This window comes from Peromyscus californicus, unplaced genomic scaffold (assembly GCF_007827085.1).
Source record: "Peromyscus californicus insignis strain IS unplaced genomic scaffold, ASM782708v3 Scaffold_4__1_contigs__length_199733344, whole genome shotgun sequence".
NCBI lineage: Eukaryota > Metazoa > Chordata > Mammalia > Rodentia > Cricetidae > Peromyscus > Peromyscus californicus.
The window spans coordinates 135,154,861-135,170,355 of NW_026294562.1; the positions used below are offsets into that span (position 1 = coordinate 135,154,861).

The window sequence follows — 15,495 nt, forward strand, 5'->3', positions numbered from 1 at the left end:
ACTAAGCACCATTGCCTTGCTCCATTTCTGAGTATGTGGAACTGTTACCAGGAATAAAACCAGCGGCGCCGGACTGCTCTCAGAGGACCCAGGGCTCTGCTAAAATGAAGATTTGTTTCTCATCTAAGGTGTACCAAGAAAAAGTGCATCAGGCGGTGAGCAAATTTTTAAATGTCATTTTTAAAGCTCCATGGACAATTAATTCTGATGGACAGCATATAATCATCCTGCAGCCTTTGATGGCAGAAATGGAAAACATGGCCATAAAAATTCCTTTAGGATCTACCTGTTTTCTGTCTTCTTTCTTTTTTTTGCACGTGTGTGTGTGTGTGTGTGTGTGTGTGTGTGTGTGTGTGTGTGTGTGTTATGTGCATGTGCAAGCAAGCATGGAAAACACCACGTGTCCTATTTGGTCACGTTCCACCTTATTCCCTTGAGACAGGGTCTCTCATTGAACCTGAAGCTGGGTCAGCGAGCCCCAGCAATCCTGGTTCTCTTACCTGCTGAGCTATCTCCCCAGTTTTCTTAACCCTTGTGCTGTGTCTGCACATGGCCCAGGTGCTGTCCCGTCAGACCCAGAACGGCTGGCTGGCTCAGCCTTCCAGGCACAGTGGTAAACATGTGTCTTCATGTGTCTGAGATGCCTGGACTTAGACATGCAAATGCCCCAGAAGCCTACCCTCACCCTGCCAGACCAGGGCTTTGCCAGCTGAACCCCAAGGCCTGCGGTATAAATGTCTGCACTGGCCCCCTTCTCTGCATCCTGTATTTCCAGCAGGATCTTTCTAGAAGACTGGTGTGTTTCTGTCTACAATGTGTGTCTAGATCTTTAGTTCTCTCTCTGAGGTGCTGAAACTACTCAGTCGCCACACTCTGGGAGTTCGTTTTTTCATTTTATTGTAGGTCGCTGTGGCTTAGAAGTTTACAAAGTCATCTTGGACGGTTCTGAACCCTTGTTTGCTATAGGAGAGGGGTCACCACAGGAGCCCCCAGTACTGCTCTAGAGCACACCTCCACCTCCTCTGAAGTACAGTGCTCCGAGCTGTTTGAGGGCTGACATTAGCATATCAGTTTTTCCTTCCACAGTCAAAAGCAGAAAAAGAAGTTTGAGGGGACATCAATAAACAATGTTTCACTGTAAGCAAGAAAAGGTTCTGCAGTGAAAGAAAACCAAAATAAATCAAGGGAAAATACTTTGTTAACTGGACACATTTAAAAAAAAAAACATTTTAGTGTGACCTTCCACCAAAGAAAGAACAATAAACCAACAGCTATGCCCTAAGGTGAGTAGAGACATTTTAGATACGAGATCACATTGCAGAGAGAATGCACATGGTGTGCTCAGAAAAACAAATATTCATTTGAGACTTGTTTTTCTGTTTTTCCTACTATTCTTCAACAAGACACTTTGTTGGGAACAGAATTCTGAAGAGTTTCTGTTTGTTTGCTTGTTTTTGCTCAGCCTGAAGGTTTTAAAAACCCACCATTTTAAAATGAAAAACTGAAACTCTTCAGACCATTTCATGTGCACAGGACCCTTGCTACTTAAGGCGCCCGGCAGCCTGCGGGCTGCTTCACTCTTCAGCAGTCAGAATGAGTTGGATACCAAGTCCAGAGTGTGGCTTCCTCTTTCTACTTCCAAGAATTCCTTCTGCGTACGGAGCTCCTGTGCATGCCACCCTGGGGCTAGCTTCCAGAGTGGTACGGCTCAGTGAGCAGCCTCACTTGGATCCCAGAGGCCCCCAGCAACCCTCACAGCCCATGGCATCTCTTCAGGCCAAGGAAGGGCTCAGGGCTGATAGCCCAGGGCAGCTTCCCAGCAATGCTCCCTTCCCTCGGCCCCAGGAACCTGCCAGGAGGGCTCTGGGGTCATCTGAGAACGACCCTGGGAGCGGTGCAGGTGACAGTTCAAATGGAAACCGACTTCTGGGCATTTGCGTCTCTGAATATCTTATAGACTGAGAGCCATTTTTAAGATGGGGTTCTCTTCACACCAACTTCCGCTGGGGTTTTCTCTTTCGTCAAAGCTGGGATCAAGGTGCCATGAGGCACCCCAACACCTGCAGGAGACACAGGCACCCACCTCTACTGTCTCCCTTGATCCTTACTCTAACCCTGTGAGGTAGTAGAGCAGGCCCGGCAGATGCACTGGAGAGGAGCGCCTCATAGGCTGCAAGGTGGCCTGTGAGCCTGGAAGCCTGTCCTCCCTGTGGTTCTGAAACCAACCTCTCGTCACTCCAAACAAACTTCTGAAAGACAGGGTACTACTGTGGCCCAACACCTGGAGGAAGTGGGTTTCCTGGGCAATTGTCAAACCACCCTGAACAGGGGCGAGGTGGGAAGGTGAGAAAGCTCAGACTAAATGAGAAAGTCAACCGCTTCAAATTCTGTAAGGGGGAACACCGTAAGAACTGACACCTGCCTGGAGAAACCTCAGAGCTCCCCGGCCAGCCTGAGTCTAACTGCTGGGAAACCCATGGGTGTTCCACTTCTAACCTTTTAACACAAGGCAGGATGAATGAGATGGAGGCCAGCTTGGCCAACATAGGAGACTTCATCTCAAAATAAAATAAAATAAAATAAAGAAGGGCAAACTGGGATCTCTGGGTGTCCACAGCAGTGGACCGGGGAGCAGGTTTCCCAATGTCCTGGCAGCACACTGTGGCGTGGGAATTCCAGAGCTTCAAGCTAACGGCCATGCTGACCATTGGGGATGAGATGCCTGTTGGTCCCAAGGCCATTCTTCAGATAATCTGTCCCTTTGCCTTTGGTGCCTTCTTCCTCTTCCTCCTCTTCTTCTTCCTCTTCCTCTTCATTGTCACTTCTCACATCCTGAATGCTCTAGGCAAGGAAAGAATGGGCTGTGAGTGACAACATTCTGGGAGAAGATTTTCACGAATGTGCACACACACATACAGGTCTAGGTTCGAAAGTTGGCTTCCGTTAAAGAACCCCGATACCCACGTGACCAGCCTTCACAGAGGCACACCACAGCACAAGTCAGAAGCAGACTTTAAAGACTGAAAAGTGTGGTGGTATTGTGTTCCCCAAAATATTGTGTACCTTAATAAACTTATCTGGGGTCAGAGAACAGAAAAGCCACAAGATACTTAGGCTAGAAAATGTTAGCACATGCCTTTAATCCTAGCATTCCAGAGACAGAAATCCCTCTGGATCTCTGTGAGTTCAAGGCCGCACTGGAAACAGCCAGGCATGGTGACACACACCTTTAATCCCAGAAAGCAGCCTTTAATCCCAGGGAGTGGTGGTAGAAAGCAGAAAGGTTTATAAGGCGTGAGGACCAGAAACTAGCAGCATTTGGCTGGTTAAGCTTTCAGGCTTTGGAGCAACACAGTTCAGCTGAGATTCTTTCTGGATGAGGACTCAGAGGCTTCCAGTCTGAGGAAACAGGACCAGCTGAAGAACTGGCAAGGTGAGATAGCTGTGGCTTGTTCTCTCTCTGATCTACCAGCATTCACCCCAATAACTGGCCTCAGGTTTGATTTTATTAATAAGACTCTCTAAGATTCCTGCTATAGAAAAGTTTGGGGCTAGAGAGCAGGCTCAGTAGTTTAGAATCCTGTGGCTCTTGCAGAGGACCAGGGTTCAATTCCCAACACCCGCATGGTAGCTCACAGCCATCTATAACTCCAGTTCCAGGGGATCTGATGCCCTCTTCTGGCCTTCATGGGCACCTGGCACACACATAGTACACATACATACATGAAGGAGGAACATTCACAAAATAAAATAAATCTAAAAAATGCCTTAAAAATGAAAATCTGATTATGGCAACGGCTGCACAATTATACATACATATGCAAACTCACAGAACTAAAACCTAACAGAAAAGGCTGGGGAGCTGGCTCAGCAGTCTGGAGACCTGAGTCTGATGCCCAGGCCTCACATGACAGAAGGAGAGAACTGACTCCAAGTTTTCCTCTGACACACACATGTCCATCATGATACACACCCCCACATAAATGCATTTATAAAGCATCCATCTTATTAATAATATATGAAAATTTTTCTTCAGAAAGCAATTGTTAAACAAAAGCCTAGTCCTGGGTATGGGCTCTTTCCCTCCAAGTTACTGGTCAGGGGGTCCAGACCTGAATGATACAGACTACTGCCGATGTGCTTAGTTGTCCACAGAACTTGTGGGTGAGACCCTATTGCTGAAGACAATACACACTCTGGTCACAGGATTTGGAAAAGTCAAGCTGGTGCTGACCTGGACGCTTCCTCCTGGTCAGCTTTCATAGTGCTGCAGGATGCTAGGCAGGCTGCCAGGAGAGAATCTTGCCCAACCATGAGCCCTCTGAACTACAGTAACAGCTCATTTGGCAAGATGCCAGGTGCCCATTGACGCAATAGTGGCCTGGGTATCTTGGGACAAGCAACAACTGTTTGATTGGATTTAAAGGTGCTTAACAGGAGGGAACACATGCTTGCTACTGCAAACCTGGCAATGGATGCATGGCTAGAGAGGGGAGAACCCACTACTACATCATCCTGCCAAGTTGATAGCGTAGCCAACTGTCTTCAAACTATTTATTCTTAAGCCTAAAGACAGTCCAGCTCACACATCTCATCAGAGAGGCTTCTTTTTGCAGTGGATAGAGGTCAACTCAGAAAACCACAAATGATCAAAGCACAGAGAATAGGTGGCTGTGGAATACTCATACCCAAACAGGATGTCGACATCACATCTCCTCTCCCCAGGACTCAGGGAACGTCGTAAGAGAGGGAATAGAAGCATTTTAAGAGCCCTAGGCGGGAGATGAGAGTCTTCTGGACATGACAGGCATTGTACTCACAAGCTCTGAGTAGCTATGGTTGCCTGCACAGTATAACATCTGCACATCATCTGTGTAGTCAATATTCCAGCATGGATGGACAGTGGGGCTCACAGGCCCCACAATTAGTTGAGAAACTATGAGCAGTAGGTGGTTGCAAAGGAAGAAAAAGTCAGTTTTCTTCAGGGGCAGGGTCCTTGGTAGGTTGCCCATGTTACAGTGGATAGCCCTATACCCATGTGTATGTAGGCAATACTAACAGACTCAGTGGGATTTGGATGGATGGATAAGTAGATAGATAGATAGATAGATAGATAGATAGATAGATAGACACATAGATACATAGATAGACACATAGATAGATAAATAGACAGATAGACACATAGATAAACAGATAGATAGATAGACACATAGATAGATAGATAGATAGATAGATAGATAGATAGATAGATAGATAGACACATAGATAGATAGATAAATAGACACATAGATAAACAGATAGATAGATACATAGAAAAATAGATAGATACATACATACATACATACACACATAGATATATAGATAGATAGACAGACAGACAGATAGATACATAGATAGATAGATAGATAGATAGATAGATAGATAGATAGATAGATAGATAGATAGATGACATGAGTTTGGGAGGGAGATCAAGGGAAAGAACTGAAAGGACTTGAAAAGGAGAATGAGGGGTAGATTTGATTAAAAATACGTTCATATAAAGGATAAAAACAAAGATAAAAGTGAAAAGAAACACAATGTTTTTTCTAAGTAAAGTATTAGTCACTGGGCATTTAGTTGTCATGATATTTTTATTGCCGATAACTGGAGTGCTTTCTGTTTTCATTGTATAGAAAGCTTCTTCAGGGACAGTTCTTAAGCTGAGCTGGTGTTTCTTCTCCCAGCTTCTTACAGTAATCCTGCCAGGAAATCTAGAATGTCACTGTTCCTGGGGAACAGGGTGGAGTTTCCATCCATCAGGCCTCAGTGTGAAAAATAAAACACTGTACAACATAGTAAACAAAAGAACTCCGAAGTCCCGTGCTGGATATCACCTCAGGTCACCCGCTTACCCATTCCACAGTGTCTTTCCTAAACTCAGCTTAGAAGGAGAAAAATCCATAGAAGGGAAGCTGTTTCCCTCACGTTTTTCAAGATCTGCAGTTATGGAGAAACAGACTGTACTCTGAATTTTCCAGAAATGCAACTGTTCATGTAGTCAAAAGATTATATTCTGTTTTGTTCAGAACGTCCCAATTCGTGACAACAGGATAGTGAGGACAAAACTGCCAGTGGCATCTGAGTCACCACACGTACACCTGTGCCCATCTTCGATTACAGCCTTTTCATTGGTGAAAGTTTGTGATTACGAAGACACAAGCATCTGTCAGCTGTGTTATGTCACACGCACATTTCACACGTCAATGTACAAAGTCGTGGAAATGTCTCTCCTTGTTACGCTTTTATGATGGCTAGAGCATTATGTTATTGTTTGAACTTATGTTTAGAGGTGGATTCTATTACTAGGAATTGAACTGTGGGCTAGTAAAGGCTCATATATCTGGTAGAATTGAGAACTATTGACTCTAACACTAAGTCACAGGCCAGACAGGAATCCTGGGGGTTTCCTGCCGATAGGACTCTGGCAGATTGATATGCAAATGTTTGTGTGCTATACAAGATCTAGTAATAGAGACAGAAAAGTCCGCTGTTCAAATATTAATATCACTTTATATTCAAGTTTATTTTACATGTGACATCTTCACTGTAACTGGCAGAACTGACACTTGAAGGGCTTTCCAAGGAGCAGGCTGGACTGAGCAGTCAGTACGAACAATCAAATTCCCCATCACGATCACTGCACATAGGAACCATACTATTTGCTTTACTAGATAGGATTAATGCTGGTGACCACAGAGGGGTTGGGCCAAGGAAGTGACTTTAACAAAGCCACCACACAGCTGGGAGCCAGACAGGGCACGAACATGGTGCTCTACAGTCCCCTGCTGGACGAAGCCAGGCAGTGTAAGTACTGGGAGAGAGAGTGGAACCAGGAGGTCTGTGACCCAGCTCTGAGGCAGCCAGCTTTTCCTTCCTGCCTGAGCGTTGGCTGTCTCCTCATCGCTCCTCACACCCATTCTGACCTTGTTCTTGGTACCATGGGGTTGGCCTTTAGGCATAAAATTTAAAATGGTGAAAATCATCCCTAATAAATTAGATTAGACAACCACTGACATGTTCATTATATTTCAATTAAAATGAGAGTTCATCCAGGTATGGTGGAGCATGCCTTTAATTCTAGCACTTGGGAGGCAGGGGCAGGTGGAGCTCCATGAATTCAAGGCCAGCCTGGTCTACAGAGTGAGCCAAGGCTACATAATGGGACGCTGTCTCAAAGAACAACAAACACTGAAAAGAGATATCCAAGGGCTGGGAGAGGACTCAATGGTTAAAGCACTTGCTGAATAAGCCTCACGATCTGAGTTCAGATCCCCAAAGCTGCACAAAGCCAGCAACAGAAGCCAAGTAGTCTGTTACCTCTATGTTCCTATGGCAAGATGGGAGCAGAGACAGGAGAGTCCCCAGAATCTTGTGGACCAGCCAGCCTGGCTTATGCAGTGGTGGGTAATTGTGGGAGACCCTGTCTCAAACAAGGTGGAAGGTGAGGATGGACACCTGAGGTTGTTCTCTGACCTCCATGTATATGCTGTGCCACGCACGCACGCACACACACACACACACACACACACACACACACACACACACACACACACACAATACAATACACACTAGCACATATGCACACACACATGCTCACATACATACACAAATGTTCAAGATTTAGGAGTAGATTTTGCAACTTATTAATGGTTTACAAGGCACCATTTGGACAGACACTGGCTAAGGGATACTAGAAAAATAAAACTTCTCTGGTAAGCTGGAGTTAGAAAAACTAGATAAGAACCACAGTCTGTATTCTAGGAAAGAAATCACAACTTCAACGCTTTCCAGCACTAAAATACCTAGCAGAAATACAAACTCAAATGCTTTTCATCTAGGAGGTTCCAGGAGTGTACACATAAGGTAAAGATCAGTATTCTAGAACACCACCTGAGTGCTTTGAGTGTCAACGCTTGCCTTGCAGCCTTAGAACCAACTCCACTTATTTTATACTTCTCACTTGTTGCATTCCAACTCAAATACCAGGTTCCATTTTGTGCTACTAGGACTTGTCTCATGCAGATTGTTGGCCTTGGACCTTCTACAAATCACTAAAGGCCCCCAAAAATGTAGAATACATAGAAGCATGGAGGGTGGATCTGTGCTTCAGTAGTCCCAGGGCTGTGGGGACTTTGCATGGATCCTATGGCATATGAGCACATGTGCTCCTCATCTGCCAACACCCACCCCAAGGTCTTGGCAATCCCCGCTAAAGACTTTCTATTACTGTTCTGTTAGTATTCTGACCATTTGAGATTACTTGCTCCTAGAATTAGCAAAAAACATGCTATCATTCTGTTGACCTTTCTCCAAAAATGGTCTGGGTCCTCCATATCAAACTATTGATACTCATTCCACAGTTGAAGATGGATGAATATCAATTTTGCCAGATCTTTTAAGAAGTTCCCTACCAACAAGCCCCTTTGTCCTCACAAAAGGCTCAGGAAAAGTATGAGTTCCTGACAAATGCATTAACTGGGTACACCATGCAGGCAGAGAGGGCTTCCATTCAAAGGACGGACGTGAAATCATAGTCACCATGAAGGAAACCCAAGGTCAGGGTAGGAGCATCCCAAGCAGCAGAAAGAGAAATGTCTAAATTTGATCATCTGGTTTAAGGCCTATAAAAAACAACATTGCTCCTTACAGGGCATGTTTTAGAAGCAGGGGCATAAAGACGAACATATTCAAAGACTAGCTCATTCTGAGACTTGAGGGTCAATTTTCAGTCTTTAGCATGTGAATGCCCAATTTCCCCACAAACACTTGTGAAAGAGACTGCCCCTTCCCTACTGAGTGGTCTTCACGGCTCACTAACAGAATTCCTCACCCAGGGGGTGAGGAACTTCTGGGCTCTCTAACACCACCGATGTGCACATCTGCTTCATGCAGTGTCCTGTCTGCCTTCCTGCGTGTATGTCCAGTGTCCCGTCTGCCTTCCTGCGTGTGTGTCCAGTGTCCCGTCTGCCTTCCTGCGAGTGTGTCTGTGGTAACTTGGGAAATCTGGAAGCAACAGCTCCAGTTTTGTTCATTTGGATGGACATGGCCTCAAGAATGCCCTGGTCAAAGTTCCTTATTTGCAGAAGAACAGCAACAACAACAGGCAGCTTTTGTGCTGCTCTATGTCTTCAAGATGCTTTCTCTTCAGGTTCAGTGGCAGAGACAAAAGTTTCTTTTATACAGCTCCAACTCACTGATGTAAAGTAGGAGACTTTAGTTTTCCTAAATTATGAACAGAACCTAATGAAGTTATAATCAAAATTTCATTTAGCTATGATTTAATTATTGAACTATTAAATTAGAATCTGTTATTTGATTATTTCTAATTCCCAAAGCAGTTCTTTCATTTTACTAAGACTTAGAGACTTTTGCCAATGAGCTTCAAAGATTAGTTTTAGGGCTTGACAGATTCTGTATGGTATCTTCATTTTCCAAAGCTGATAAAAACTGGAGATTTCAGGTCCTTCCTATTGACACAGCGTGGTGACAGCCCAGCCCAGAGTACGCTTGGGAGCTTTTAAGTTTCTCTCTTTCTTTCTCTCTTCTTCTTCTTCTTCTTCTTCTTCTTCTTCTTCTTCTTCTTCTTCTTCTTCTTCTTCTTCTTCTTCTTCTTCTTCTTTTTCTTCTTCTTCTTCTTCTTCTTCTTCTTCTTCTTTTTCTTCTTCCTCCTCCTCTTCCTCTTCTCTCTCTCTCTCTCTCTCTCTCTCTCTCTCTCTCTCTCTCTGTCTTTCTCTCTTCCCAAACCAAGCAAACAAAAGGCAAAGGGTTCCCATCACATCCTTTAGATTATCTAAAATATACGAACATACACCAGCCTCTAGCAGATATCAGCTAGTGACGGGTCTCGAATGACTTTACTAAATGAATATAGTTTGCTCTGGAGATCAACGCCTAGAATTGCAGTCCTCTCTAAACGGCCATCTGTGCCTCCTATGGGAACAGCTTTGGGTTCTATACTCGAAGTTCCTCATCCCTACCTGAGAAGAGATATGCAGGACTGTTTTGAACAAAAGGATCAAATCTCCTGGGATTTAGGGCAGGAGAGTATCTTGGCACAACAGGATGAAACCCAGAAGTTTTGTTTTAAAACTTAAATGTTACAGTTTGTTTCAAATATTAGTATTCAAGATTTCAAAAAAGATCCATAGAATCCACATATACTATTGAGAATGAAAACCTCATTCTGACAGGAAAGCAGGGGTGTGAGCAGGCCAGTGGTAGACGGCACAGCACCACAGACTGACAAACTGCACAAGGCGCTCATGGGAGAATACAACCAACACAAGGAGTTGAAGCCTCACTTTGTCAAATGGGCAGTCATGGAAAAGTCTGGAAAACACAAGCTGATGAGGATGAAGGAAGGAGAGACCCTCATACACAAGTCTTGAAGCATCCTTTGGCAGCATCCAGGAAATTTGTCTGGCAATTCCAGTTGAGTTGTCCACAGCCATGCCCACAGGAAGCATGTCAATATGAATAATGAGGAGACAGGTAAAGGACAGGAGCAGGGTTCTATATATTAGGTAACACTACTTGTGACAAGTTCAAAAACACAATGTCTATGTCCATATCCAGGCACAGTCACAATACAAAAACACGGGTGGAAACACACTGGCCTCAAGAGTGCACACCTCTTCAGAGGAAGAGCGGGCGAGTGGAACAGGAAGAGTCAGAACACACCGGAATGACCTAAGCTATCTTTCTTTGCTGTTTTCTTCACTTACTCACTGAATAAATAACTGAATGCCTGCTGTGGATGGGATGGATCTGTAACCCAGCAATATTTAAGTGTAGATGCCTTAGAAATTCGTATCCAGAACAGGGACCTGTCCTCTGGGCTTCAAACTCAATACTCAAGCTAGCCAGTGTCTCAGCTGTCCAGCAACCCCATCAGGTTCTTGTGTTCTCATCTGGTCTTCCATATTTCAGCAAACAGTACCACCCCTCACTCATTTGCACACAGCAAATACCCCAAAGTCCTTCTCTTATGAGAGACTTAGTTCTCCAGTCTGCTGCACTCAGCTGGGAACTTTGATACAGGCCGGCCCTGCAATCATCAGCTTTCCAGGAATTGTACTTCCAATCTGTATCAAATCTCCATGGCCAGGTTCCATCTAGAACTGGCCCGTGGCCTTGGGTTGAGTGGTACAGCGGTCAGCTGAGCTGAGGCACAGCTGGATGTGTTTTGGTCCCTTGACACCTACCGATCTGCAGGCCTTGGCAGCCACACTTGTGACAGACACTTCAGACACTTCCTGCTGGACAGTGTCATTTCCCCATCTCAGAGGAGCAAGGCTGCTATTGTTGGCAAGGTTTCTGAATAAGGAAAAATCAGAAATACCATGCCTGGCCATTATTTGAAGCTGTTTTATATGAGAAATTCCCAACCCAGGGACCACAGAGGGGGTAGAAGCGATGCTAAGTCATTGGTCCCCTAGTCCCTAGTGCCCTGGGCACCTAGAGTTGTTGTGCTCATTTCTTCCTGCTTTGGGTGATTATGTCCCACCTCAGTTTACCCCAGTGTAGCTAGAGTTTTCCTGCTTGGCCCACGGTCAGGACAAATCTCTCTCACCACCAGTCCCACAGCTGCTCAGACCCAACCAAGTAAACACACAGAGACTTATATTACTTACAAACTGTATGGCCGTGGCAAACTTCTTGCTAACTGTTCTTATATCTTAAATTAACCCATTTCTATTAATCTATAAGTTGCCATGTAGCTCGTGGCTTACTGGTATCTTAACATGTTGCTTCTCATCACAACGGCTGGCAGCGTCTCTCTGACTCAGCCTTCCTGTTCCCAGAATTCTCTTCTTTGCTTGTCCCGCCTATACTTCCTGCCTGGCTACTGGCCAATCAGCATTTCATTTATACAGAGCGATATGCACAGCAACCCCAGTGTGCCAGATACACATCATTTTCAGATACCATGGGTAAAGGTTGGGAGATACTGTCTTAGACTCTGACTACAAGGCTGAATGAAGCTGTTTCAACAAGAAGACACCTTGGCCCATTTTCTTTTATGAGGAAATCTTCCTAGACTTGGAGACAAACAGCTGTGTGGCAAACAACTGGATCCTGTACTCCCTGCAGACAGCAAGGGGTGTGCATGGTGGGGTAAGTGCATGTGGCTAGCACCAATGTGACTGGCTCTGCACGAGACCCATCAAGCTGTGACCTGAAGTTAAAGTAGAGTGGCAGTGAACGGTGGGCAGAAAGCATGTCAGGAAGAAGAAACAGCTTGCATGCAAAGATGATCAAGGTCATGGGTTCAATTCTCAGTTCAACAGGAAGTCACTGGGAAGCACTGTCCAATGTATCGGAAACTTATTGGTGACAGAACAGAGAGGGCACCTGTCTCCAGTAACTTTTGCTCCAGAATAGCCGTGGGGAGTTTTGAGGGCAATGGAGCCTTTCTTGGCTCTTGGTTGGCTAAACTTGGGGAGGCAGGGGCTAGGGTCCTGAAAACTCAGTGGCCATCAAAGCCCCTGAGGCCAGCGCCTTCTAAGTGTGATGTCTTATCCCCAAGAGGAATAAGGAAGCACAGATCAGGAAAAACAGAGTGAATGTAGATCTATAAGGAAAAGTAAGGAGAACTCCCACGAGTGGGAGGGCTCCAAGGCAGAAGCACCGTGGTGCTGTCCTTTCCAGAGTCTCTTCTCTGTTTCATGGTGGGAACAGGATGGAGACTAGAGCATCTCTGTTGGTGTTGGTCATCTTGATGGGAGGTACACTGTGGGCCAGGCAGTAAGAAATGCATGCACCCTGTGCATGCTCCCTTTGCTCCCTCATTAGTCCACTTGGGGAGGAGTTATGTGTGCTGCATGGCCAGCTCATGGTCCATCCTGGGCCTGCTTGCTGCTAAAGGAAGCAGGCTCCTGCGCCCCAGCATTCTCTGCTGTGGAGTGGAAACTGTTGGAGAGATTCAGAGAGGCCCCAGCGTGAGAAGAAACGCTGGCGGCTTGGAGTGCAGTGGTGTCCCTTGAGAGGTAGGACGGGGTTACATATGAAAAACACTCTTCAGAGGCCGCTGGGACTCCAGGGGACCTTGAGGGCATCCAGCCTGGTTTCTATCTGACGCTTCTGAGCTCTTCATGAAAGATAACCTGAGCAAAAGATGTGCCCACCCCTGCCCGTGGGTCTCCAGGCACTGGTACCTGCTTTGTTTTTCTTTCTTTCTTTCTTTCTTTCTTTCTTTCTTTCTTTCTTTCTTTCTTTCTTTCTTTCTTTCTTTCTTTCTTTCTTTCTTTCTTTCTTTCTTCTTTCTTTCTTTCTTTCTTTCTTTCTTTCTTTCTTTCTTTCTTTCTTTCCTTTCTTCCTTCCTTCCTTCCTTCCTTCCTTTCTTTTTTTTAAATAACTCTCCTGAAATCTGTCTCCTTGCAGTTTCTACTCATTATTTCAAGTTCCATCTCTTTGGGTTGGGTGGAGAAAAAAATTGTACACTTCTTTCAAACATTTTTTTAAGTAACTAAAGATGGTTAAGTCCTCTTCCTGCTCAACACCCCCACTCGTCATGGTTTGGCTGTGGTGCCCCCTCAGCAGCTCACATGCTGAGAGCTGATTCTTAGATCGCTGCTGGTGAGAGGGATTGCCACCTTTGAGAGGTGTGACCTATGGAAGGTGGAGGTCCTCTGAGTGGCTGGTCTTAGACTTTCAGCTGCAGAACTGTAAGCTAGAGAAAGCTCTTTTCTTTATGAAGAGCCCAATCTTGGGCACTTGTTATGACAATGGAGAACAGACTCACGTACCATTTCCCTCCGTCGCTCCTCATGTGACACAGTGACCACCCCGGCACCACACAAGGCATGGGACACAGCCTCATCTCTCAGGGACTCCTAGATGTTCAGTCTTCTCCATCTCTAATAACTGGTTCAAATCACATCTGAGTAGCCACACTTCTGGCTTAATTTTTGGTATAATTTTTAGTACATTTTGATCCAAGAATTGTATCTTTTTATTAATTATACATGCTGCGTCTATTAGTTAAAACCTGATTTGGATTTCTCAAAAATATCTGCAAGAAAACCAAACCAAACAAACTGGACAATAAGAAAACAAAGCAACAAAACAAGCCATACATTAATGCAACTGAGAAAATGCTCCCTCCCAGCAAATGAGTCATCTCGGCCTGCAGGGAAGGCTTCCTCGGCTCTCAGAGTCTGACATCTGCAGCCACAGCTTCAATAAAATCATAACTATGCTTCTGAAGTGCTGTAACTAAACTCAGTGCTTGGGACTCTGTGGCTTTGCAGTAATGTCAGGAGCCCGGGAGGCTGTGCATGACTCATAGTGTCCCACTGCTTTGTGAATGACCCCACGTCTCAATCCGCACTTGGCAGTGAAACAAAGAATACTATAATAAGTATTTTATGCTATTTTAAAAGCAAACTCTTAGCTTTCACTGTATGAAAAAAAAAAAGAAACACATTCAGTTAGAGTTCAATTTTCCAGGCTACTAGCAAAATACCTCCCTTTTTGTTATATTAATTCTCATTATCCAAGTTGACAAGGTCACAGGAAAAAGAGACTGTTGCATTTTTGCTTTTTATATTTCTCCTTGCTAGCACTCCACTAAATTTAAATTGGGTTCTTTCAACCCTGGCCACAAATAGACGTTTTCTTTTTGGTGATGTAGAATTTTCTAGACAAATGCTTCTCAAACTTAAATGTGCACACAAATCTTCTCTGTGTGTGGAAGGTCCACAGATGCTCAGTCACAGGCTACTAGTGAGCCCTGGGTGCTGTGCTTCTCACAGTCTTTGGGCAGTAACAAGGGTGATGGTCACAGACCCGACTTTGGTTAGCATTTGCTAAGCCACAAATGCTCTCTAGATAGCTTTTCTTCGAGGAAAGACAATGTTGAAGCCATGAGTCACCTGGACCCTTTTGAGTTCCTATGATTTCCAGTTATCTTGATCTCCTTAGGCCCTGTGCTTTTTAACTGTCCAGTTCCCAAAGGCAATAGAAAATTGTGAGCATGCTTCACGTTACATAATAAATGGTTCTAAAAAGAATTTAGTAAGTCAGTCACAGTGGTTCACACCTGTAATCCCAGGACTCAGTAAGCTGAGGCAGGAGGATCACAGTTTTTATAGCCAGTCTGGGCCACATAGGGAGTTCAAGGGTAGCCTTGACTACAGAGTAGCCTTGACTACTACTAGCTTGGGCTGCAGGGTGAGACTGTCCCTAAAAGAAACAACAAAAATAATCACTTTCTAAAATGAATCACACTTTCCTTTGTCTAGGAAAACTCACTCTTTTACAATCCTGCTTTTCTATGATGTGCTCAGGCTACATTTAGAGAGTTGTGTTGTTGTTGTTGTTAGTGGAAAACTCCTCTGGAACAAGACAGTGCGACTTTTGTCCAAACATCCAGGCTGGGGGAGCTGTTGGAAGCTGAGTCACGGAGGTCTGACCACACACAGCTCTGACTTTAGGAAGGAGACCCAGGAAACG

General features: G+C 44.8%; 1 protein-coding gene across 1 annotated transcript in view; it reads right to left on the bottom strand.

Annotated features, from left to right (window-relative positions):
• Positions 1-928: 928 nt before the first annotated feature.
• Positions 929-15,495, bottom strand: part of Cers3 (ceramide synthase 3) — a 94,991-nt gene continuing 80,424 nt past the window's right edge. Inside the window, exon 11 of the mRNA XM_052711906.1 lies at positions 929-2,841. Within this exon, the coding sequence (XP_052567866.1) occupies positions 2,689-2,841 (153 nt within the window). The 3' untranslated portion in view covers positions 929-2,688. The remainder of the gene's footprint in view (positions 2,842-15,495) is intronic.